At 42.1% G+C, this 26,485-nt stretch overlaps 1 protein-coding gene across 2 annotated transcripts; it reads right to left on the bottom strand.

Moving 5' to 3' along the window:
• Positions 1 to 34: 34 nt before the first annotated feature.
• On the bottom strand, positions 35 to 25,132 carry LOC139418816 (LON peptidase N-terminal domain and ring finger 1). Of its 2 annotated transcripts, none has more exons than XM_071168538.1 (11): positions 24,378 to 25,132; positions 16,694 to 16,809; positions 9,652 to 9,774; positions 6,886 to 7,101; positions 6,480 to 6,714; positions 5,771 to 5,988; positions 5,343 to 5,464; positions 4,843 to 5,001; positions 3,899 to 4,061; positions 3,318 to 3,470; positions 35 to 2,143 (listed from the first exon to the last, which is right to left on the bottom strand). In XM_071168538.1, the coding sequence occupies exons 1-11, from the start codon at positions 24,997 to 24,999 to the stop codon at positions 1,985 to 1,987; spliced, it is 2,286 nt and encodes a 761-aa protein (XP_071024639.1). In that variant the 5' UTR covers positions 25,000 to 25,132; the 3' UTR covers positions 35 to 1,984. The 2 variants fall into 2 exon arrangements, with proteins under 2 accessions (XP_071024639.1, XP_071024640.1); XM_071168539.1 differs by having other exon boundaries at positions 6,480 to 6,711.
• Between the last annotated feature and the right edge of the window lie 1,353 nt (positions 25,133 to 26,485).

Here is a 26,485-nt window from a genome sequence, read left to right as displayed (position 1 = left end):
TCCATACGTTAACATAATACCACGAGGCTTCGAGTTGAAAAAAATGAGTTCATTTATTATTGAAAATTGATAATTTAAACATTCGAGAGAAAGCATGATCTGTCCAAAAACAAAATGGTTTAAACGAAACAAAGCCGCAATTGACATACATTATACACATTGTGAACGATTCGGCCATGACGCGGCTAAAGAAACAACAAATAATTAACACAAATATCACAATTACTAGTACGGCAGAAGGAACGCTAACCAAGCCGTCGCATTGTGCCATTCAAAGCAAAACGCTAAAATGGTATAAGGCAAAAATGAGTCTGAAATCAACCACCCCAGATATATTCACCTATATTAGTCCTTTTTTTTTGACAAAAGGCAGGTGACTGTTTTTTTACTTGACAACAGGGTGACTTTTAACCCTTGCAGTGCTGAATGCAGGTCATTGTTTAGTGTTTTTTCACTGTGTCACAATATTGCAAGTTCCCCTTTTGTGATTTTGTACATACAAACATACTGTCAAAATATATATTTATCTATATCTGTCCTTAAAAATGACTTCAGTTAACATTGAATTTAAACAGGAAGTTGAAAGGTTTGGCTTAGAAGAGAGATAGGAAATACAACACTCGAGTCACATGGATGACTTTTGATGTTTCTCTCAAGAATGGATAACTCGGAATGGGAAACATCCCCAATGCAAAATCAATGACGCTTCATAAGCTATCGGGACTCAAGAGGTTCGTATCCACTGAGAAACATCAACAAAAACAAAATACAGAGTAATTAATGTATATTGGAAGTCTGGATTTTTTTTTAGTTGCGCCTTGTTTTCAGCCATGAAAAAAAAAACTGTTAATGAGAACAGAACTTGGGAGCGTCGCGAGACCACAGTCCAACATCTGTAGCTATACTACAGACTGGACAAAATGGCTGCCACAAGGGTTTTCTTTCTGAAGTGTTGGAAGAAAACAAAACATTTATGTCAAAGTAAAAACTTGGGAGACATGAATAAAAAAAAGGGGGAAGCTCTCTTTTTCACCAGGGTCCCACCACCACCAGGTGGCAGCGGTGAAGGAAGTTGTGCGTTTAGTCAACAGAGAGAAGTGACAGAGGGGCTTAATGACTGGAAGAGTAAGATTCACACTTTTTTTTTTTTCAGTGTAATTGTAAGGCTGCACCATCCCACTTGTTGGGCTTTGTAGCACACAAACAATTCTAGTATAACCCTCCCTCCATATGTTACCACCAACCTTCTACAATTCACCCCCCCCCCCCCCCCCCCCCCCCCTCCCCCTCCCCCTCCGACAGACTCAATTTCAGCATTTGGGATTTGCACAGAAGCACCGTCCACCCATAGAAACAAACACACATCCACCCGCCCCCTCCATTTTACCCTTCAACAGTGACCGAATAGAGAGGCTGCTTGGGTCGTCTTGAGTAGACAAGACAACCGGAGACATCTCCTTCACCAATTTCTCTCTCTAGTAACCAAGCTGACAGTGGCCAACATCACAGAGAGAGAAACATCTATCTCAGCCTACCAAAAACCAGAGACAAGAACGCCCCTGGAGGGTGGAGAGAGAGAGACGGAGAGAGAAAGCGTCATTACAAGAGATAAGACCAATTCTTAGAATTCAGCTGATTTCTCAGCCGTCTGTAGATTCTCGCTGATGAACCTAGCTGGTGTGTGATAGCTGTCGTGCTGCTAAAGCTAGCTGTCGTGTTGCTAAAGCTAGCTGCTTATGTGACTGGGATCTTGCTGGTGTCGTAGAAGTGTTGTGTGACTCTGTCTTCTCAGGGAGATGTCTCATTGACGTCTCACTGTCCAGATGTCTCACGGACGTCTTGTGGGGGATGCCTCAGCAGTAATAAGTAGCGACATCCGATGTATGGAGTCGTGGGAGTCTGTGTTGTTAGATGTGGTATGGAGGTACACGGTGTCGGAACCAGAATGTAAGAAGTAGCGGTGGTCGGGTAGAACTCTACTCTTCTACTCGTTGGGGATGCTCTGCAGGTAGGAGAGGATGTGCTGGATCTTGACCAGGCGTTCGCGCAGCGTGGTCATGGAAAGCACCGACAGCTGGTAGCGAGGGTCGATGGGCAGCACGGCCAGCAGCCACCAGCAGCAAGCCGGACCGTTGGGTGTCGCCTGGAAGAGAGGAGGAAAGGAAAATCACTGACCAGAAACATGATATCACTCACCCAAAACAATGGACAGACAATGGCTTGTTGGCGATTGTTTTTTGTTGTTGCTGGGCCACCAACAAAATCAAAAGGCTTTAAGGGGTCACAGAACAAACAAATGTGATTGCATAGATTTAAACACCATCATGACATCTGAAAGACTAGGTGGAATAATTGCCATATTGGATACTCCTATCCAATCATTTCAGATCTATAAGGAACTTGAGAGTAGAGGCTAGCGAGTCAGCCGCAGTTCAGTACATGCCTTACATCAGACAGATATAATGGAGACACTTTAGATTTACAAGATGTAGTAGCTCATTTAGAGAGTCGGTATCTTAAATAGGCTGTTCTATAATTGAACCAAGAATCTCAGAAAATGACTGATGTGGTGAATTAGCTTGCATCTTAAGCAGCTTGAACCTAATCTGCCATTTATTGGATGTTGCTGTGTCAGAGTTACATGTTGTTTATTATAAACTGGGTGGTTCGAGCCCTGAATGCTGATTGGCTGAAAGCCGTGGTATATTAGACCATATAACACAGGTATGACAAAACATTTAATAGAAACACACACACACGCAGCGGAAATGTAATCTATTCTTAACTATGGTTCATCCCCAGACACTCATCATTAATCCTAGTATCTCCATATATAGCCAGGGTCCAGCCACACATTATCCCAATTATATAACTGTGCCATTCCAAATGTTCCATGAAAAATGCTATGCCTCCCTTGGATATTGCGCCTCCAATTGTATATCTGTGTGTGTCTGTGACGTAAGTGTAGAGGATAAGGGGTTGACACCTTCCTCCAGAGGATTAGTTAAGAATTACCCACAATGATCTATTCTAGATCAGTGGAGAAACCATAGAAAGAGATTCTGTTTCTATGGGAGCGACACTCCACACCATTCTTGAACACTGCATTAACGGAGCTACTTCCTGTTTTGTAAACCTGGGTCGTATTAATTTAAGGACCAAATGGAAGAAAGCCTGAAACAGGGAGGGACTAACTGAACTTGTCCAATAAGAAACAATCACGTTCATACTCTGTTGCAAAACATTTTGCTATAGTGAGCCCTAAAGGAGAGGGGGAACACTATATGATGGGATGCGGTTTGTGTCTTAGATCTGACCTGGATGTCGGGCTCTCTCTCGGGCATGGCGCCAAAGTGCTGAAGGATCTGGTTGCGGAAGCGGTTCTTGAGGTTCTGGAACCAGGTGCGCGCTTGTTCGTAAACGGCGTCGTGCAGCTGCTGCAGCTGTGTCAGCTCCTCGTCGTCGCTCACCTGTCAATCAACCAATCAACTCATTTTAACCATACAAGAGGGACATTAGGTTTGAAAGCATAGATTGCAGTGTAGGATTCACCAAAACACCACACTACCCATAATCCATGGACAAATGGCCTCTGATAAACTAAAATACAATTTTGTTTTTACAGGAGGCCTTCTAGGGTGAATGATGAAATGAAAAGTGGATTATTTAAATTAAAACATTAGGCTAATTCAAGCTGTGCTAAACTTGTGAGTGGGAATTATTATCAAGCTATTCACACCTATGGAAAATGGATTTCAATATAATTTTGTCTCTATTTGTGTTTTTTATTGTATAATAGAGGATTATTTTGTAATCCTTTCTTTACAAAAAAATAAACAATAATAAAAAAATAAAAATCAGAACCAATATTTTCAAGTAAGAGAACATGGGTTCTTACCCTGGTATCCTCCAGGTACTTGATGTCGGCGATGCAGTACCCGTCCTTCATCCCGCGGGTCAGCACCCGGAACCTCTTCCCTCCGATGGTGTCCACCACGGAACGCCCGTCTGGGAGGAAGTGGACGCTCCGGATGATCAGCATGCAGCCATACTCCACAAATCTGAAACGGGAATATTCTGAACTGTACTTTGTTGTAATCATATAGTCATTTTGAGGTGATTTGCCAATGGTCTATATTGGTCTATCGATATTGCTAAAATACAGTTGCATACATAATTACACGCTTTTGTACAAAGCAACTTAATCATGCCTGCATACATTTTACGTAAGGGATCGAACCAACTATCCTGGCATTGCAAGCGCCACGCTCCACCAACTGAGCTGAAGAGGACCACAAATATATTGCACATGGTCGCTGCATAGTTAAATCAGACAGCCATTCAAAGCATTGTGAAAAGGTACTGGCTCATTGTAAGCAGTCGATTTGCAGTGATTTGTCAATGGCCTACTTCGTTTAAGTGAACTTACACAGGGCCGTTGCATAGTCAAGTCAAACGTCGGCATTCAACTCATTTGAGAGAAGGTACAGTAGCCTAAGGCATCTTGAAACACAGAAATATTAGCATATAGACATGCTTAAATCTCATTCAAATGTTTTGAATTGTCTTTTTCCATCAGGAGGAGGCTTCAAAGTTGGATTTGATTTGAGGATTTGATTCAGTCAAAATCCTATTAGCTAGTATTTTCATAAATCTGCAGGCCCCGCCCCATCCCTCTCGCCTTTTAACTGTTGTCCAGGGTGAGGTGACAGAAGGTGACGCATTAGTGCGCATCAGAATGGTGTGTGTGTGTGTGCGCATTTGAGTGAGTGTCTACGTGTCAATGTGTGCGTGCGCTTGCCAACACCAGCAGGTGCTTGTATCGGGCGCCACCGTTCCTACCCTTTCTGAGTGTCGTTGATGCACATCCCAAACTGCCGCGTGCCGGTCTCCATGCAGCGGCGGATCATGAGGCGGTAGCGCGGTTCGAAGACGTGCAGGGGGCAAGGCACGGTCGGGTAGGCCATGGTGCACACAAAGATGGGGACATTCTTCGTCAGGCTGCGGAGGGAGAGAGAGAGAGTTAGATGATGCTGAGACACTCGAGCATCTCTCACAAGTCAAAGTGATTCAAGGGTGACGTGCATTCCAAAGACGAAGTAAAAATCTATATAAATAGAATTCCATCTAACAGTCAGTGCTAACATTAGGTGAACCTGTCTGCTGTGTGTGTTTTGCATGATCTCTGCTGTATTCATTTATTTACTTTTTAAAGTAGGACAACCAGGGAGAAAGAGAGAAAAGGGTTCAGAGAGAAGCCGGAAGCCATAGCAATACAATTACCAGAATGGACATTCTAGGTTAATTCTATGTCAGAATTCCATGTAAGGAGCACAACTCACTCTGCGAGCTCTTTGGTCTCCTCCAAGTGAGTCTTCTGCCTTTCTGACTGCTCCTCAGACAGGTACTGCTTTATCACTCGGTCCAGCACACTGGTGACTGTGTACTTCCTGGCTGCTAGGTACTGGGGGGGGGGGAGAAAGAGAGAGAGCGAGAGAGGAGGAAGGAAAGAAGATTAAGGTTAAGCTTCCTTTTTGAGGACATGCCCTTTAAGAAGAAGTCTTCCCCAAGTTAATTGTCTTAGGGACTGTCCCAAATGGCACCATGTTCCCTATTTAGTGCACTACTTTTGACCAGGGCCAATCAAAAGTAGTGCCCCATATATGGAACAGGATGCCATTTGAGACGTAACCTTAGTGAAACTAAGGACTCCCTTCCAGTTCTAAGAAAAGCAGGCGCTGAGTGGTCGTTGGTGGTGGTCTCCTCTTACCTCTTTGAGGCTCTCCTTGCAGAGGGGGCACTGGGGTGTGTGGTCCAGACAGCGCTCCAGGCAGTTTTTACAGAAGGTGTGACCGCACGGCGTGGTCACCGGTTCGTAGAACAATCTAATGCAGAGGGAACACTCCAGGTCGTTGGGGTCCAGTAGGTCCCTGGGCACGACTCTGTGAGCTCGCGCTGAGGCTCCCTGGCTCGAAACACCACAGGCCCCTACAGAGGAAACAGCAGGAGAACGTCAAGCACTTCACACACCCAAAGTACGCATACAAACACAGACACAGCAAAGGTACCTGGCAGTGGCTAATGGGACCGCTGCTAATTGACACTGTGGCGGTTCCGGCTATGCACACTGATATACACGGCGTGCATATTTTAGTTGCTATAACCCAGGAATAATCCAATTTAAAAACAATGTAAAGAGCCAGCACTCAAGCTAAACCAGGGTTCCCCAACAGGAATTTGGCCCGTGGGTGGTTTTATTTCGCCCCCCAAAGTTATCTGATCATATACAAATGGAAGCAAGGTTTGAAATAATCATGTTCGGGCTTCTTGAGGTCAATATGCAGTCTACAAATGATTAGTAATTATGTTCCGTTTCCCAGACCATCTGCTAAAGGAAAAAACTGCCCGCGGTTGAATATCCCTGAGCTTAACTATTCCCTTTCTAATTACGACATACTAGCAGCGGTCTTGATTCCCACCTCCTTGTTTCTTATGCTTGCTCCCGTGGCTGTAGACGACGTGGGGTCCGCCCTCGGAGGCCGACAGCTTCCTCTTCAGCAGCACGCCTTTCTCCTGGTCCCCCAGCTGGGGTGCGGAGCAGACACGTTTCAGACCCTCATCCAAGCTGCCCAGACCCAGGCCCGGCCCGTGGGCTCGCGCCGAGTGACCGCGGCTGAGGCCCGAACGCTCCAGGCTCCCGGAGCGACCCGGCTTCTGGACGGAAAGAGAGGAGGGGGGAAGAGAAGTGTGAGAAAGAAAGAGAGAGAGAGAGAGAGAGAGAGAGAGAGAGAGTTAAAAAAAAGTTAAAAGGAGTGTTCGACATTGTTGAACTTTTAAGACCGCCCTAGTGATTCAGGGCTGTATCAAGCGCGCCAGTTAGCGTACCTCGTGTTGTGCGACGGAGCTGGGGCCTGCCAAGGAAGTGCGAGCCTGGACTTGGTGCAGGGCAGGGTGTTTGGCTTCGGCCTGATGCTGTTGGGCTCTGGCCTGGGCGTCCGCCACCACAGTTTTACTACGCAGGTGAGGCGATGTGCTCTGCGCCGTCTCCCTCAGGCCCACCTTCACGTTCTCTCCGGCCGGAGACAGCAGGTCGCACAGTATCTGCGGTACACATTGCGTTAGCCATCGGAGCAGTGCAACTGGATAGAGAAATCTGACAAATATGGAGGAATCGGAGCCTAGATCACAAGGAACCTATAACACGATTCACATGAACAGCGTATAAAGAAAATCCCCAACAATAGTGGATTAGAAGCCAAGTTCAAGAAGAAGCTAACAACACAATAACAATATAACAAAGTAACACAACATCCTGACAGATTCACACGGACACTACACAGTACAGAGGAGGGGGACACAAGACGTGAGGCAAGGGTCATTCTCTATCTAGGAATGCCCTCTCCAGTCAGACAGAGATGTAGTTAGAGGCTAAGTTTAAGGTCTTGAAGCCAAGGGGGGGCTAGGCTAGGCTATGCCAAGCATGTGTCCCCCCCCGACTAGACCGCAATGCAGTAAAGTGGCTGGCCAAGACTGGGAGTGACCACTGGCACCAACGTGGGTTTAGACATAGAAAAAAAAACGTGCTTGTCCAGACAATGTGGAAATTTGCCTTTGGCTTCACAATAACATGATTGACATCAAAAACAAACAAAAAAAGGTTAAATCTGCACTCTCTCTGTCACTCTACCTCCACCCAATCCCTCCCGTCCTATATATATATATATATCTCAATGTTATTCTCCTCCTCTTCTGTGTTCCACCTTCTTTCACTCTCTCAGTCCAAAACATGTTGTTAGATGCTGACGAACCCCCGGGCCCCGTTCCAATTGCTTTAAATCTATCCAATCCTCATCCATTCCCCCGTTACTCCCAGACACACAAAACAGCCAACTTTTGTATCTGCTAACCTGGGGCCCATCCAGGATCACAAGATGGGGAATTTGTGTTTACATCAGCATTTAAAAAGGAGATGTATTAAGCCCCATTTTTTTAGCACCTCATGAGATAGGCTACTCCCCGTATTAGAGGAGTTAAAGAAAACACAAACACACCTTTGCTTAGGCACACAGGCACAAACATCACACAGACAATCCCACATAGCTCTTTTCAATCAAACCGTGAGAGCAGGTTTCAGACAATACCCATCTTGAGCGGAAAGAGAAGCCATTTGCATTCAACAACTCAGCCAGACAAAGCTCTTCCTAAAGAGGGAAACAACAAGGACGCAAATCCGCACGTCAACAACACGATCAAAGTTACACAGGCCTACTTTCTCACTCCACCAGGGTCCCCTCCCCGACACTCCACCAGGCCCCCCCCCGCTGACACACCACCAGGGCCCCCCCCCCCCCCCCGACATTTCACATCGGAAACCCCCGTCAGCGATTGAGATCGGACAACGGTCCACAGTGTCTCGGGCTTACGTAACAGCACGTCGTCTCGGTCCCAAGTTACACCCTATTGCCTACATAGCGCACGACGTAGGCCTCTGGTCAAAAGTAATGTCCTTTATAGGGAATAGGGTGCCATTTGGGATGAAGATGGCGGTTTATGTCATTACAGCAGGGCCGGCTCACTTGAAAGTAAACTTGCGTCAGTTGATTACAGAAATTGCATGGAAAAACACAGCTTCAAAAACATGGGAGTCTAAGTCAGGATGTGGTGTTGAGGGTGGAAGGAAAATATTTTTTAACGCTTTCTTTTAACTGAGACACCACGTTAATTAGTGAATATATTATCATTAATTACTACCCAAGACTTCGCTTCTTCGTCATGGTGCTTCAATTGTAACAAATTACGTAACGTCCCAACTGTTACCAAGTACTTTTATAGCACATACCAAACAGATACAAGTGGTAATAGGAGAATAAAGTGTAACCAAAAAGAGAAGCAAAGCGACGGATAGGCCTAACTATGCCCATTCCAACTCTTTTTCAACAGGGTGTCCACAAAAAAATAAAAGAAACACGCTTTACTGCCCTCTGAACCTTAACTAAGTCATCACCGAAGCAAAACTCACAGTGCATCAGAGTCACTACATTTTCCGTCACCCGCAAAAACAGACGCTTCTCTCTATAAATAATGTGATTGTGTTATTAAGGCCGCTGTCAGCCCGATATGTTCCATCTCTCACGCAAGCGCCTAAGGGCTTGATTCCATTAGGCCCATGCTACGGGTAATAACCTCGCTAGCCGATGCAAGGCCATCAGCAAAGGAAGGCACACAGTGTTCCTTTTCATGGATGGTAAGCAAATCTGTACCCGGGAAACGCATGGCTTAAGTAAGACAAAAGGGGGTACTCAGAGAGCAAATGGCTTCTTATGAAACGAACTATGGCGCTAAGGGGTCTAAACTTCAAACGCTCCTAGAGATAAACATGTTTTAAATATATATTTATTCTAGTTTATAAACTTAGGCACTGCCATTTGTGATAGGGGGGGGGGGGGGGGAGTCTATCATTGATACACATAGAAGTTTGGCTCAACAGAGCAAAATCTTCAAAGAAAAGAAAGACATTGAGAAGATACAATATCTCCTTTCACTCATGGCAAGTTCCAAAGCTTCCAGGAAGAATAAGGGGACTTAACCATCATTTCCAAAGCAAATTAGTTCAACAACAACATCACTCTCCCTCCCAACTCCTTCTCTCACCATTTCCACCTCTCGTTTTGCCAGGGTGAAGTCCTCGTCCAGGGCCAGACAGTGGAGGAAAACCTGCAGCGAGTCGTCCACCTGGCCCATGTCCTGGAGCACCTTGGCCTTCCAGTAGAAACCCTGGGAGAGAGAGAGAGAGGGACGGGGTTATAATGAGTGTAAGACTTCAAAGTGGAGACTCTGGGAGATAGGTTATGTCGCTGCACAATATCAATACACACACACCAACAATCCAGGTCAAATAGGGGAGAGGCTTTGTGCCATGAGGTGTTGCTTTATCTGTTTTTTTAAAAACCAGGTTTGCTGTTCATTTGAGCTGGAACGGAGATGGAACGGAGTTCCATGCAATAATGGGGTTCAATATAATACTGTACGCTTTCTTAAATTTGTTCTGGTTGCATGTCTGGTGGGGTAAGTGTGTGTGTCCGAGCTGTGTGTAAGTTGACTGTGCAAACAATTTGGTATTTTCAGCACATTCATTTTTCTTATATTATTTTTCTTCAACTCTTAGCCAAGAGAGACTGGCGTGCATAGTATTTATATCAGCCCTCTGATGACAATGAAGAGCTAGACGTGCCGTTCTGTTCTGGGCCAGCTGCAGCTTAACTAAGTCTTTCCTTGCAGCACTCAACCACACGACTGGACAATGATCAAGATAAGATAAAACTAGAGCCTGAAGGAATTGCTTTTTTGAAATGTGGTGTCAAAAAAGCAGAGCATCTCTTTATTACAGACAGACTTTCCCCATCTTTACAACCATTAAATCTATATGTTTTGACCATGACAGTTCACAATCTAAGGTAACACCAAGTAACTTAGTCTCCTCAACTCGTTCAACAGCCACACCAGATTCATTACCAGATTCAGCTGAGGTCTAGACCTTAGGGAATGATTTGTACCGAATACAATGCCCTTACTTTTAAAGATGTTCAGGTCCAGTTTATTACTGGCCACCCATTCCAAAACAGACTGCAACTCTTTGTTAAGGGTTTCAGTGACTTCGTTAGCTGTGATTGCTGTTGCGTATATGGTGGAATCATCAGCATACATGGACACACAGGCTTTGTTTAATGCCAGTGGCAGGTCATTGGTAAAAATAGAAAAGAGTAGAGGGCCTAGAGAGCTGCCCTACGGTACACCACACTTCACATATTTGACATTAGAGAAGCTTCCATTAAAGAAAACCCTTTGAGTTCTATAGATAGATAGCTCTGAATCCATGATATGGCAGGTTGAAAAGCCATAACGCATCAGTTTGGTCAATAATATCAAAAGCCGTACTGAAATCTAACAGTACACCTCCCACAATCTTCTTATTATCAATTTCTTTCAACCAGTCATCAGTCAATTGTGTCAGTGCAGTACATGGTGAGTACCCTTCTCTATAAGCATGCTGAAAGTCTATTGTTAATTCAAAAAAACATTTGGTAATTTTTTCCCAACAGATTTCTAAGCGTTGTGCTGCTGCCATGTTGTGCTAAGAGTTGTGCAGCTACCATGTTGTGCTGCTGTCATGTTGCTACCATGTTGTTGTCATGTTGTGTTGCTGCCATGCTATGTTGTCGTCTTAGGTCTCTCTTTATGTAGCGTTGTCTCTCTTTTCATGATATGTGTTTTGTCCTATATTTTTTATTTTATTTATTTTTAATCCCAGCCCCCATCCCCGCAGGAGGCCTTTTGGTAGGCCATCATTGTAAATAAGAAATTGTTCTTAACTGACTTGCCTAGTTTAATAAAGGTTAAATAAATCAAATCAATTCATTAATAAGTAAAAAGCTGACAGCATAGAACCAGTAAAGGCCGCTTGAGTAGTAGGCCTGAAGACCAGGCCTCCAGGCCTGAAGACAAATATTTTCCTCTAGGCTCATATTAAAGATATGACAGACAGGATTGGCTAGAGTCAGCTACCATCCTCAGTAGCTTTCCATCTAAGTTGTCAATGACAGGAGGTTGATCATTGTTGATCAATAACAATCATTTTCCCACCTCTCCCACACTAACTTTACAAAATTCGAATACGGTGGCTCACTGTTCATTGTTTGCATTTCCTGCCTAAGTGTGCCCACCTTACCAATGAAGTAATTATTAAAATAATTGGCAACATCAAATGGTTTTGTGATGAATAAGCCATCTGATTCAATAAAAGATGGAGTTGAATTTGCCTTTCTGCCCATCATTTCATTTAAAGTACTCCAAAGTTTTTTTCCATCATTCTTTATATCATTGATCTTGGCTTCATAACAGTTTCTTGTTTTTGTTGAGTTTAGTCACATAATTTATCAATTTGCAGTAAGTCAGATGTTTGGCCAGACTTATTAGCCACTCCTATTGCCCCATCTCTTTCAACCATTACAGGTTCCATTCCTCATCAACCCATGGAGCCTTAACAGTTCTAACAGTCAGTTTCTTAACAGGTGCACGTTTATCAATAATTGGAAGAAGCAATTTCATAAATCCATCAAGTCTGGATGCGCCGTATTAATCACATCAGACCTACAAATATCAGACCTACAAATATTTTTAACATCATCCACATAAGAGTCACAGCAAAACCTTTTGTATGATCTCTTATACACTATTTTAGGCCCAGCTTTTGGAACTTTGGCTTTCCTGGATATAGCCACTATATTGTGATCACTGCACCCAATACAGCTTTAGAGCAAAGTTCTACAGTATTAGTAAAAATGTGATCGATACATGTGGATGATCTTGTCCCTGTAGTGTTTGTAAACACCCTGGTAGGTTGATTAACAACCTGAACCAGATTACAGGCACTGGTTACACTGAGAAGCTTCCTCTTAAGCAGACATCTTGATGAAAAACAGTACTTATTAAGGTCCCCAGGAAAGTAGACCTCTCGGTTTACATCACATACACAATCAAGCATTTCACACATATTATTTAGATACTGACTGTTAGAACTTGGTGGCCTACAGCAACAAAAGGGTTTTGATGTGCCAAGTGGACCTGCAACCACAACACTTCAATAACACTTGACATAAGATCTTCTCAAAGCATTACAGGGATATGGATCTAAATATATAGAGCAAAACCTCCCCCATAAATGTCTCTTCTATAGATGTTATATCCTTGAATTGCTACTGCTGTATCATCAAATGAAGTATCTACGTGAGTCTCAGAAATGGCTAATATAGGAATGCTGTCTGATGTTAGCAAGTTATGGATTTCATTAACCTTATTTCTAAGGCTACATATATTAATATGGGCTATGGTCATCCCTTTCCTGGGTAGCTTATCAGAGATAGACATAATATGGAAGAGGGCAAACAAAACAAGAGAATAAATATATACATTCAGCACTCCATTAATCAATTGGTGTGTGTGTGCTGAGGGGTTGAAGCTGCAAACCCATAGGCTTGACTCTCTCATGCCTTCCAGGCTTCTGGGAGGGAGGGTGGACAATGAGCCTGTCATAGCAGATGTAAGCAATGTCCTCACGTGCGCTGGAAGTTTTCATGGCTGGGATAAGTTATTTCCTTCCTTTCCCGTTCTCCTGTTTCACCTCATCGAGCTGACCCTGGGAGAACTGCAAACTGTTCTTCAGGTCCTGGGCCTCTCTGGTCAGGTCGTCCATTATTTTATTAGTTGAATCGACCAGTATTTAGACAAAACACTTGAAGCTATTTTTTGTTGCTGTAACTGCTTGTAGAACAATTTTTGTTTGTTTAAAAGACCCTTCACCTGTGATAGAGAGACACCACTGTCCTCAACGGTATTCCCGCTGGCTTTGGTCTTTGTCATGGTAGCGAACAGCGTAGATTACGCTGCTAATCCTCACAGTTCCAGACAAGCCAGGTCACGGGGAAGATTGAACACAACAAGCATCAGGGATCTCGACAGCCACAAACCCGGGACAATCCGAGGTCCCAGGCACAATGGCAAACTGGGACACGGGCTGTGTTCAAGCCCTCAAGAAACCCCACTAGCTTGAAAGGCAGCTACGCCAAATAGCTCCTCAGACTCGGCCTTGGCAGGATCACTGGTCGGCAGGATCACTGGACAGAGAGTAGCAGTCCCAGCAACTGATGCCAAATGCGTCGCGGGATCCAAAGTAAAAAGTTAGTTAGCTACTAAGAAACTTTCCAATACACTTTAAAAACAACAATCTTTTCAAAACAACAAACCAAGCTCTCCCTCGTTCAACAGGAAGTGTTCATCGGGAAAAGGGGCCCTAGTTAGAACACAATGCAGGTAGCCTGACAACAAGAGCCAACAAGACCTGGATCACTCAACATCAATACAGTTGCCAGGCTTCACTGAATAGGATTAACATACAATGCAAAAATTCCTGTTCAACCATTCTTTCATATCGTCTGAGATCCCTAAAGATTGGAAAGCTGCCACGGTCATCCCACTCTTCAAAGGGGGAGACACTCTAGATCCAAACTGTTACAGAACTATATCTATCCTACCCTGCCTTTCCAAAGTCTTCGAAAGCCAAGTTAACAAACAGATCTCCGACCATTTCGAATCTCACCATACCTTCTCCACTATGCAATCGGGTTTCCGAGCTGGTCATGGGTGCATCTCAGCCACGCTCAAGGTCCTAAACTATATAATAACTGCCATCGATAGAGGACAGTACTGTGCAGCCTTCTTCATTGTCCTGGCCAAGGCTTTCGACTCTGTCAATCACTGCATCCTTGTCGGCAGACTCAATAACCTTGGCTTCTCAAATGACTGCCTCGCCTGGTTCACCAACTACTTCTCAGATAGAGTTCAGTGTGTGAAATCGGAGGGCCTGTTGTCGGGATCTCTGGCAGTCTCTATGGGGGTGCCACAGGGTTCAATTCTTGGGCCGACTCTTTTCTCTATATACATCAATGATGTCACTCTTTCTGCTGGTGATTCTCTAATCCACCTCTACACAGACGACACCATTCTGTATACTTCTGGCCCTTCTTTGGACACTGTGTTAACTAACCTCCAGACGAGCTTCAATGCCATACAACTCTCCTTCCGTGGCCTCCAACTGCTCTTAAATGCAAGTAAAACTACATGCATGCTCTTCAACCGATCGCTGCCCACACCTGCCCTTCGTCCAGCATCACTACTCTGGACGGTTCTGACTTAGAATATGTGGACAACTACAAATTCCTAGGTGTCTGGTTAGACTGTAAACTCTCATTCCAGACTCACACTAAGCATCTCCAATCCCAAATTAAATCTAGAATTCCTATTTCGCAACAAAGCATCCTTCCCACAAGCTGCCAAACATACCCTCGTAAAACTGACTATCCTACCGATCCTTGACTTAGGCAATGTCATTTACAAAATAGCCTCCAACTCTCTACTCAGCAAATTGGATGCAGTGTATCACAGTGCCATCCGTTTTGTCACCAAAGCCCCATATACTACCCACCACTGCGACCTGTATGCTCTCGTTGGCTGGCCCTCTCTTCATATTCATCGCCAAACCCACTGGCTTCAGGTCATCTATAAGTCTGTGCTAGGTAAAGCCCTGCCTTATCTCAGCTCACTGGTCACCAAAGCAGCACCCACCCATAGCAAAATAAATAAACATTTTATTCACAATTCATTCAGGGTTATCCGTAATCGTGGTAGAATCCACATTTATGTAGAAGTGTTCATAAACATATTATATATTTTTATTTACGATAAAAGTCCTTCCAAAATGACACAATGGATTATTTACCATTCATTTCTAATGGGCACAAAATAATCTGAAACACAACCAAAACGTGCTGCAAAAACATGCAACAAGTTTGTAGAGTCACAAGCTTGATGTCGTCATTGCGTGCTAGGAATATGGGATCAAATACTAAACTTTTGGCTACTTTATTTATAAGAGTATTTATGGTAACGGTCTAAAGATTATTTGACCGTTACCATTTGAGAAAAAAAAATATTGTTAAAACAAAATCTCTTTCTCTGAGCAATTGTATTAGCATAAATTGTTATAACTTCCCAATTTCTTTGAGCATACAATATACAGTAGCTAAGTATTTGTATTATTTATTTTATACAGTCATTATTGCTCATCTTTTTCAAGGGTGTCAATTTCAGACCCCACTGTATATTTCCACACTATGAGGTTGGAATAATAATGTCAAATTATGAAAATTATGATATTGCCCTTTGAGAGTGAGAGTGGTTTGAAAAGACCACCTGACATTTCAGCCTTGGTGGGATGGAATTTTGGCCTGCCTGGTGACATCACCAGGTTGTAAATTAGTTCATAGACCTATAAGAAAGGAGAGTTCCAAACCTCTCTGCAAATAACAGCTAGTTATCAGAATTCCCCCCCCCCCCCACCCACTCAGACCACTCCCAGACAGTCTTAGCAAAATTCTCGCTTGTGAAATTGCCCATTTGAATTGAAAACAGTGACAGTAATGATTCCAGAAATTATTTGGTATTAAAATAAAAACATCTGCATTGGACCATTAAAATAGCTCAAGGTACAGAGAAAAGTGAAAAGAAAGTGTGACCAAATGTGTAACAAACAAATGCACAACTCCCAAATGAGAGGCTCAGAACCCTCCATCAAAAACGTTACGTAAAGGAAAAACAAATCAACATTTGATAACAGAAAAAAATTCCAAAGGGATGGAAGGTTAAACCGTAATATTATATAATTTATCAAGACTTAAAAATAGAATTAGAGGACATAGTGAACCATGCTGTTTATAGCGATAAGACATCCTAAAATATATCCTACCGGTTCGTATTCAGGATGGCTCTGCTAACACATTTAAACCTGACTGAGCCACTAATCAGCCTCCACTTTCCCTCCATGACGCATCACACGGTGTAAAAAGCGTGGAGGATATAACCGGAGCTATAGGCTTCTAGTTTCCTGTTTAAAAGTGTCACAGGGTGCCTGGTAAGTACTAAGGATAATGATAGTGCTGGGGAGCAGACAAGTGAATGAAGTAGGCCTCAGCAAACTTAAAACCTCCGATAACATTTGTTTTAATTTCCTAAATATTTTTTTTTCTACACTTGTGCCTACTGAACTCAACACACAGTTTGCCCCATTGATCCAGTAACCTACCTCTGCAGAGTGGGCAGAGCTAAGACAGAGTTCAGCGTCCTCCAGGGCCAATCGGTACTGCTGGAGCCCGGTGTAGGCCTTGACCCGTGACCACCGCACTGCCTCATCCCCAGGATCTGGGAAAAAAGGAGGGAAGGAAAAAGGAGGAGAGCAGAGACAAATTATTTGATGAAAAAAAATAGAAAAGTTTTAAATTTCAGACAAAGCCCAATTTCAAAATATGTTTTGATCTGTCACCGAAGATGACCATAACTCTAGGGCGAAATATCCATGTCATGAGAAAAGCATACATTAAAACATAATAGCAAATTATGACGGAATGAGAGCTTAGGCTACATGCATAGAAGGATTCCATGTCAAACACATGACATGAAGACACATAGACATTAAAACCAGTAGATAGTGATAGCACATACAATGCATTGATTATTTGTCCCCCCCCCCCGTCATCAATATACACAAAGTATAATAATGACAAAGCAAAAACAGGTTATGACATTTTTGTCATTTATAAAATCAAATGAAAAGCGGAAATATGGCATTTCCATAAGCATTCAGATCCTGCAGAAATGTTTTGGTACCCTTCCCCAGATCTGTCCCTTGACACAATCCTGTCTCGGAGCTCTACAGAAAATTCCTTTGACCTCATGGCTTGGTTTTTGCTCTGATATTCACTGTCAACTGTGGGACCTTATATAGAAAGTAGAGGTCGATCGATAATGATTTTTCAACGCTGATACTGATACCGATTTATTGGAGGACCAAAAAAAAGCTGATACCGATTAATCAGCCAATTATTTTATTTTTATATTTGTAATAATGACAATTACAACAATACTGAATGAACACTTATTTTAACTTAATATAATACATCAATAAAATCCATTTAGCCTCAAATAAATTATGAAACGGAACATGAAAACATCAGAACATATGAAAGTTGGTGGTTCCTTTTAACATGAGTCTTCAATATTCCCAGGTAATAAGTTTTAGGTTGTAGTTATTGTAGGAATTATATAACTATTTCTCTCTATACCATTTGTATTTCATTAACCTTTGACTATTGGATGTTCTTATAGGCACCTTAGTATTGCCTGTGTAACAGTATAGCTTCCGTCCCTCTCCTCGCTCCACCCTGGGCTCGAACAAGGAACACAACGACAACATCCACCCTCGAAGCAGCGTTACCCATGCAGAGCAAGGGGAACAACCATTCCAAGTCTCAGAGCGAGTGACGTTTGAAACGCTATTAGCGCGCTAACTAGCTAGCCATTTCACATCGGTTACACAAGCCTAATCTCGGGAGTTGATAGGCTTGAAGTCATAAACAGTGCAATGCTTGACGCACAACAAAGAGCTGCTGGCAAAACGCACAAAAGTGCTGTTTGAATGAATGCTTACGAGCCTGCTGCTGCCTACCACCCCTCAGTCAGACTGCTCTATCAAATCATAGACTTAGTTATAACATAATAACACACAGAAATACGAGCCTAGGTCATTAATATGGTCGAATCCGGAAACTATCATCTCGAAAACACTATGTTTATTATTTCAGTGAAATACGGAACCGTTACGTATTTTATCTAAGGGGTGGCATCCATTAGTCTAAATATTCCTGTTACATTGCACAACCTTCAATGTTATGTCATAATTACGTAAAATTCTGGCAAATTAGGCGGCCCAAACTGTTGCATATACACTGACTCTGCGTGCAATGAACTCAAGAGAAGTGACACAATTTCACATTTAATATTGCCTGCTAACGTGGATTTATTTTAGCTAAATATGCAGGTTTAAAAATATATACTTCTGTGTATCGATTTTAAGAAAGGCATTGATGTTCATGGTTAGGTACACATTGTAGCAACGATACGCACCACATCGATTATATGCAACGCAGTACACGCTAGAGAAACTAGTAATATAATCAACCAAGTGTAGTTAACTAGTGATTATGATTGATTGATCGTTTTTTATAGGATAAGTTTAATGCTAGCTAGCAACTTACCTTGGCTTACTGCATTCGCGTAACAGGCAGTCTCCTCATGGAGTGCAATGAGAGGCAGGTGGTTAGAGCGTTAGACTAGTTAACTGTAAGGTTGCAAGATTGAATCCCCCGAGCTGACAAGGTGAAAATCTGTCGTTCTGCCCCTGAACGAGGCAACTGACTTACCTAGTTAAATAAAGATTAAATAAATGAGTTAAAAAATCATTTGATTTTTTTTTTTTTTTTTTTTATATATATTTTTTTTTTAAATCGGCCAAATCGGTGTCCAAAAATACCGATTTCTGATTGTTATGAAAAGTTCAATATAGGATAGGAGACACTGTCTGGTTTGCTTTAACCTAACATGCCTTTGTAGATTAGTACAGATGAAGGACAAGGTCAAGACAACTAAGCCCATTCCGATTAATCGGTCGAATAATAATAGAAAGGTCTGTGCTTTTCCAAATCACGTGAGCTCAATTTCGAGTCTCAAAGCAAAGGGTCTGAATAGTTATGTAAATAAGGTATTTCTGTTTTTTATTTTCAATAAATGAGCAAAAATGTCTAAAAACATGTTTTCACTTTGTGATTATGGGGTATTGTGTGTAGATTGAATCCATTTTAGAATAAGGCTGTAACGTAACAAAATGTGCAAAAAGTGAAGAGGTCTGAATACTTTCCGAAGTAACTGTACGTCATCCACATATTCGTACGGAAAACTCCTGATGGCGCATGAAGTATGAAATATGTATTTGAAGCTCCCCATATTGCTGAATGGAGCTGAATGGCAACAAAAAATGTCTTAGGATCATGGTCAAAGTGGCCGTGACTAGCAAAGGATGATGGTCGATGTAGTCGTTTTCATCCTACCCGAGAGTCAACCCAACGCTGCTAGATGACATCGGCATCAATACCGGATACCACGTGAATACCACGTGCATCAGGGTGCGATCACTATTTAATTAAATATCTTGGTTGGTAGCAAACTTTTAAAGAGTTTACCGAGGGGATCGAACTAGATCATAATAAACACATTATAGAGCCCAAAATGGGCATCTAAAAAATTTAAAATAAATGAGTCTGTTCTAGCAATCTTAATTTACATAGGCTTTCTAGTGCAGACCAGGGTTTTTGGCACCACTAGGCTGCTACGCAGTAGCCAACCAGCAGAGCTCGTGACTTCCCACTCCAGACCGCACACTGGGGGCCTGTGAAGACCGTGACACTCCTGTCAAAGAGTAGTCCTAGTTAATGGTCCAAGGCATGAAATTGGTCCGGAAGGTCTTAAATCGGCAGAGAGAAGCATCCTGCAATTCTATAAATGAGAGAAACTTCTGAAGTGTGAAAGCAAATTTCCTGCAATTCTAAGCATTTTGCCATGGCTTTTTAAATCAACAGGGACCCCCAATCAGGGCCCCTGGGCATATACACTACGTAGCCTGTCAGTAATCCAGCCATGCCAAAAATACATCTAAATTCAACGTTTTGGAAATTTCCGTTGTAGCATTTATTTGGTAATTTCTAATTCTCAAAGAATACATTATAAAACAAGTATGTAGGTCAATTATATGTTCTACATACTTTGTGTGGGTTTAGTCATTTAAGTTTACACTGAAAGTGTTTTTACATCCTGAAGATTGTTTTCTAAAAAAAACAAATATTATTTTTTTTAAATATACTGTTTATATATATAAATAAAAAAGAATTGTTATTTTTGTTGTTGTTGTTGTTGTTGTTGTTGTTGTATGGAGGCTAAATGAATACAGGGAAAACACTGTAGACCAGGTTAAGCTTCCCAGCTTTCAGCTGAGTTCATAGACTAGGCCTATTTGGTCTTCTATGATGAATGTTCAAAATCATGTGCGTCGCTGGCAGGAAAAGAGACACACATTGTGGCATCTTGTTTGCGGTTTGTGGTCCAAGATGGGCCTCTGTGATTCTGAGCCTGTGGCTAGAGGGACATGTCTACAAAGCGCACAAGGGTTGCATCTCCATAGTTCAAAGTGGCTTCCTCTCCCGGTCTCCTTTCCTTCACCCACCCTGTCTCCTGTCCAGCAAGACCCCTGGATAGGAGACACTGTCTGGTTTGCTTTAACCTAACATGCCTTTGTAGATCAGTACAGATGAAGGACAAGGTCAAGAAAACTAAGCCCCTTTAGACTATTGAGATGCACCCCGGTGGGTTTTCCGTTGTATTGGGGAAAAGACAGATAACGACTGTGATTCACTTCACTAGAAGGGGGATTACTCCATATTAGCTTATGTGCTTCAGGCTTGGCTAGCTCACCAAGTCTCAGACAGATACAGTGATGTCATAGCGGTGGCACCTCTTGTTTGGTTCTTGCTGCTCTGTGGTGGTGACCGACTGTGCCAACAGCGTTGGCACTGCAACTGTGTCACACGTCTAGGCCCCAAAACCAAAGTCACCTCAGCGAAGTCCTTAGCTAACCCAAAATGCCACACTGGCTATGGGCTCTTACATTTGCTACCGTGTCTCACAGTTGCCAACATTTCCACATTAAACAATGTTGAAAGATAAGGGCACAACTTTCCACCTCTAGACCAAACAATGCTTTTTGCGCTCATTTAAACCCAAATCAAAGAAAGCAGCTTTAGGCTACACTTATATTCAATAAGTGCTCAAATATTTATTTATTAATAAGTGAGATCAGTTTTAACATCAAGAGAGAGGGGAGCCTGTGCAGTTTGATGAGTTATCTTCACAGAGGTGCAAGGGTCTTGGAGGTGACCTTATAATATGGCCGAGGCTTTGAATAAAGAGTTTTCGCAACCCGCCCCACTGGGAATGTATTTCTCAAATCTAAAAATGCAAATCCCGTTCTGCACGTGTTATTTTACACACACATTCGCGGTTCTCTCTTTACCTACCCCTCAACCAATTTGATCCGACATGATGAAGTAGGCTATGTCTCTGCCTAATATTACTGCACAGCTGCGATTTGAACAAACTTTCCAAAAATATATATGAAGGCTACATTACAACTTTCTCATTCTGTTGTCATGGATATTAGCGTAGCACAAGCAAGACGGAGTCGACACATTGCATTGGGGAAAAACAATTAGCGTTGTGTGTGTGATGATGTCATCTTTTTAGTTTTGCTGCCATATAACCTGCAGTCTGATCCCTGTTTAGCCAATGTGTGTAACGACTGCCTGTCTGTGTCTTGCTTGTTTGATATGCTGTGCAGGCTCTAGCTTCTGTTGTGCTTATGTTTACAATAGTATATAGTGATTTTTGTTGTTGTTGTTGTTGTTTTTTACAGTCCAAGAACTATGTTTATTTATACTATTTTGTATACAAGCGGCAGCGGAGTCACAGAGTGACTGAGCAGTAGCTGACAGGAAGTAGGCTAGCGGATCTTGCATGAGCAGAAATCTTCGTATTTCTAGCAACAGCAAGTCGGGTTCCAGAAAATCCAGAACTCCATTATAATACTACATCACAGCATGAACAACTTCAGGTTGACTCAGATATCTGTCATCTTTATGTTATACCTCCACACCCCCTTATTAAATGTATAAACATACACCAGTTTAGCATGGCTTAGAACGGATGACTTTATTACTCTTTAGCATTTACTTTTTTCTCTTTAGCGTTTTTTTTTTAAATATATATATATGCAAATAAATGTATTCTGAAGAAACAGCTTCTGAATATTTTGGTCTAATTGTGAGGTCAACAACCATACAAGAGATTGTTAGACACATTTTTCTCTCAACATTCTCGCTCTTATCATTCAATAAGTATTTACATGACACGCTAGGGCTACATTTAGCATGTCATTGTGCATGCTATTTTGCAAAGCATACTACTCGATGTAATAACACGCATCTACAGTACATACTTCCTGAGTAGGCCTTCACATTGGTTAGTATCTGTAACTGTTGATCTGATCGATTTCAGACTTATTTTCCAGGAATAAATTGCTTTCCGAGAAGCTGAACCATCAAACAAGGCCTATGGCTGTCAAAGTGAGATTTTGAGGTCGGTTTCAAAATAATGACGTTTTTTTTCATTTTGGTTTCAATTCTTTTTTTTTTTTTACATTAAATGCTCTATGCATTATGTTGGTTGAATGCTGTAACACAGAATAAAAATGAAAAGTCCCATGAAGTTAGTGACTGCCCATTACTGGTTATTACTTATTAACCATCATTTACTTTAATAATATATTTAAGTTGTTGTGTATATTGAATTTGTTTTATTTGATGACTATTACTTCATTCCAAGTCTTCATTTCATTTTCAGGTAGATACCTCGCGAAGCAACTGGTCTCTATCCCTCTCGATAGTGCATTCTTCTGTCTTCTCTTGTGTCTGCCCCCACACTAACTAACCTAACATAGCAGGCCTAAAAGGCTGCGTTTACACAGGAAGCCCAATTCTGATATTTTGTCCACTAATTGGTCTTTTGACCAATCACATCAGATCTTTTCACATTGAGAGCTTTTTCAGAGCTGCTCTGATTGGTCAAATAACAATTAGCGAAAGAAAATATCAGAATTGGGCTGCCTGTGTTAATGCAGCTGAAGAAACAATGGCTGGACAAGTAGGCGAGCAATGGATTATGGTAATTTGTTGTTAATTATGATGTTTTCTGCACTAAACTATGTAACATTTTGGCATGATGTAAACTCCCTACTAGGCCTACATCGCACAGTTTGGGCTTGATCTGATTCCTCTAAAGAAACAGCACTGAGCTCACATTAGTTGTTTTTTTTAAAACAAACAATGGAATTCAGATAATTTAACAGATGTCGGTCAATTAGTTGTTTAAAAAACGAAAAATAACTGAAATGTTGGTTAATCGCTCAGTATTACCCATAGGAGACAGAATGACAACTTTCAGGAATCTCTTAGGTATCTTTTTTTTTTAATATCACTAATTGTATGTCTGGTGTCATTAACCTCATCTAATTACTGAAGGAATCTAGACACAGCCTACAGCAATGACTGTAGACTTCCGTGCTGTCACTTTTTATTGCCTTCGCAATATTTGCATTGACACTCTCTGCAATTTGACTTTTTAGTGTCTTATGTACCAGTAGAGATTTGGCAACACACAGGTAGAATACACCCGTTTAAAATGCCACCACGTGAACTGCACCGCCATGCCTTGATTGGGCAGCACATTTAGTCTTTTTCGGACTTTGAGAGGGGACCAAACGTTATAACATGACTGTTTGGCAAACCCATCCCCCGCTACTTAGTTACAAAACGTTCCACTGTGTCACGACCTGCCTTATGAAACTCGCTGCTTGTGCGCATGCCCAATTTAAGAAATGTTGTAACAGGGTGGCACGAGGGTTACATCAGTGGCACAAAGGCTGCGTTCACGCAGGCAGCCCAATTCTCATGTTTTCCAATTATTTGGTCGTTTGACCAACCACATCTGATATTTTTCAGATCTAATCGGTCAAAAGATAATATTTGTGAAAAAAATATCAGAATTGGGCTGCCTGTAAACGCTGCCAAAAAAGCTACAGTCAAACACATGACAATAAGTCAGTGGAACTCCCCTTCCCTACTCTTTAATAATAAATACCAGAAACAGTAACAGGGAATGACTAAAATAACTTTGTTTTCAAGCTTTGACATATTTCCTAAATGTCTCATCATAGCATACAAAACAAAGAAGGGAAGTGAAATCCACAAGCCTTTCCTCCCCCCACTCACCAGATTCAATCATATCTGTCGCTAGTGATACGGCCTCCTCGAAATGTTTCCTTCGAGACAGGTCTTCAATTTCACTAATAGCTCTAGACCTTTTCAGCTCCTCGGGAAACCACTTTTCCAAAAGTCCGAATAGAATCACATTCGTTTTAAGCTCCGTCGGCATGCCTCCTACCTCGCTACACAGCTTGCATTTGGAGAGCAGCTGATGTTGTAAACATCTTTTACAGTACGAATGTCCACAACCGATAGTCACGGGCTCGCCTAGAAATCTGTGACAATTCGAGCAGTCAAAAACATCCTCCTCCCCGGCGTTATCCAAAATATGTAGCTTTCGTTCCGAAGGCGCCTCATCCTTTCCCAGCTTTCTCTTGAAGTTGCGCAGAATACAATCCACTAAAGTGCTCATCTGCTCCGGCCCTACAGAACCATATCTCAAGGCCATCGAGTAAACATCGATGGCTTCTTTGAGACGGTTTTCTGATGCCAGTGCATCAGCTTTTTGTAAAATAAGTGTGTGGTGGTCTACATTATCCTGCTCCTCGTCCCAGTCGTATTCTGGTTCGATGAAGAATCCTCTTCTTCCTTCGACGTCGTCCTCTCTGTCGGGGTGTTGGACCGACATTGTAGGCTAGATAATCGACATACAATGTATGCCGGTTATTATAAATGTATTTAAAAACTGTGTTTAGCCATAGCTGTAGCCTACAATGTGTCTCTAGTTCATGTGCCAATAGAGACTTGGCAACATACAGGTGTACACCAGTTTGTTACGTAAAAATGCGATCACGTGACCGGAATCACAGTTCCTTGATTGGCCAGCGAGCCTGGATTATAAAACCTGAGTTTAGAAGTTTCATAACTACGAAAAGCATCTGACGAAAAGTGCGCAGGCGCAGAGTGTATCACGTTGAGATAAAAAAAAAAAATTGAAAAAATCATTGAAAAAGAGTCGCGGCAGAGGATGATGTTGAATTAGGTCTACAGCAAGCAACAACAAAAAAGTTAGCCCGACTAAGTAATCATTCACGATTTGCATTATCATTTAGGCCTAGCATTCTGACAATGCTCATTTGTTGTAGCCTACTAAATGTTATCGTCAATGAAGCCAAAACCAGGACATGTATTTTGGGGAAATGCTCTAAATAGCAAATTGTTCAGTTGTGTTTATTGTCATACCAATACATGAAACCAAAATTGTGCTAGCCAAATGGGCGAATAAATATAAATATATACTGAACAAAAATATAAAGGCAACATGTAGCAATTTCAATGGTTTTCCTAAATTACAGTTAAGGAAATCAGTCAAATTAAATAAATGCATTAGGCCCTAATCTATGGATTTCACAGGACTGGTCAGGGGTGCAGCCATGGGTGGGCCTTGGATGGCATTTGGGAGCCAGGTCCACCCACTGGGGAGTCAGGCCCAGCCAATCAGAAATGAGTTTTTCCTCCACAAAAGGGATTTATTACAGACAGAAATTCTCCTCAGTTTCGTCAGCTGTCTGGGTGGCTGGTCTCAGACAATCCCGCAGGTGAAGAAGCCGGATGTGGAGGTCCTGGGCTGGCAATTAGCCTACTTAGCTGCTTCTCTACGACTATTCTTTTTGCCTGTCTCCATCAGTTTTAAGATGTTATTTAGCCGTAATGGCAAGCTGGGGTGTGCAGACAGTGATGGGTTTTCTGTTGTTACATTTGTTTATTCATTGGAGTGAAGTGGGTACTTATCTTATCATTTCACCTGTAAGAACATGCAGTAACAAAGCAACACCAAACCGATTCAGATTGATTACAAAAGCGTAAGAGGGGTTGTGTCACATGCAGAAAGATCGGATGTTTGCTGAATGCTGATATCAGACTAAATCCCAGACTAAATGTCTGTCCCTTTCCCAAAATATTTAGACCATAGCACAGCAATAGGCTTTCTATAAAATGTAATTCTGTCAGTAAATCAACAAGGATATGTTAATCATAGTTGGGGGGGCCAAATAAAATCACACCAGTTGGGGAACCCTGGTCTAAATGAAGTACATTGCACATGCAAAACTAAATTCCTTTGTTGAAACCTTCAGAATTCCTCAGAAGTATCTACAGAAAGATTCTTGGCCTTT

Source organism: Oncorhynchus clarkii, chromosome 10, assembly GCF_045791955.1.
Source record: "Oncorhynchus clarkii lewisi isolate Uvic-CL-2024 chromosome 10, UVic_Ocla_1.0, whole genome shotgun sequence".
Lineage (NCBI taxonomy): Eukaryota > Metazoa > Chordata > Actinopteri > Salmoniformes > Salmonidae > Oncorhynchus > Oncorhynchus clarkii.
The sequence above is the reverse complement of the archived record's forward strand: the minus strand, read 5'-3'. Positions and strand labels throughout refer to the sequence as shown.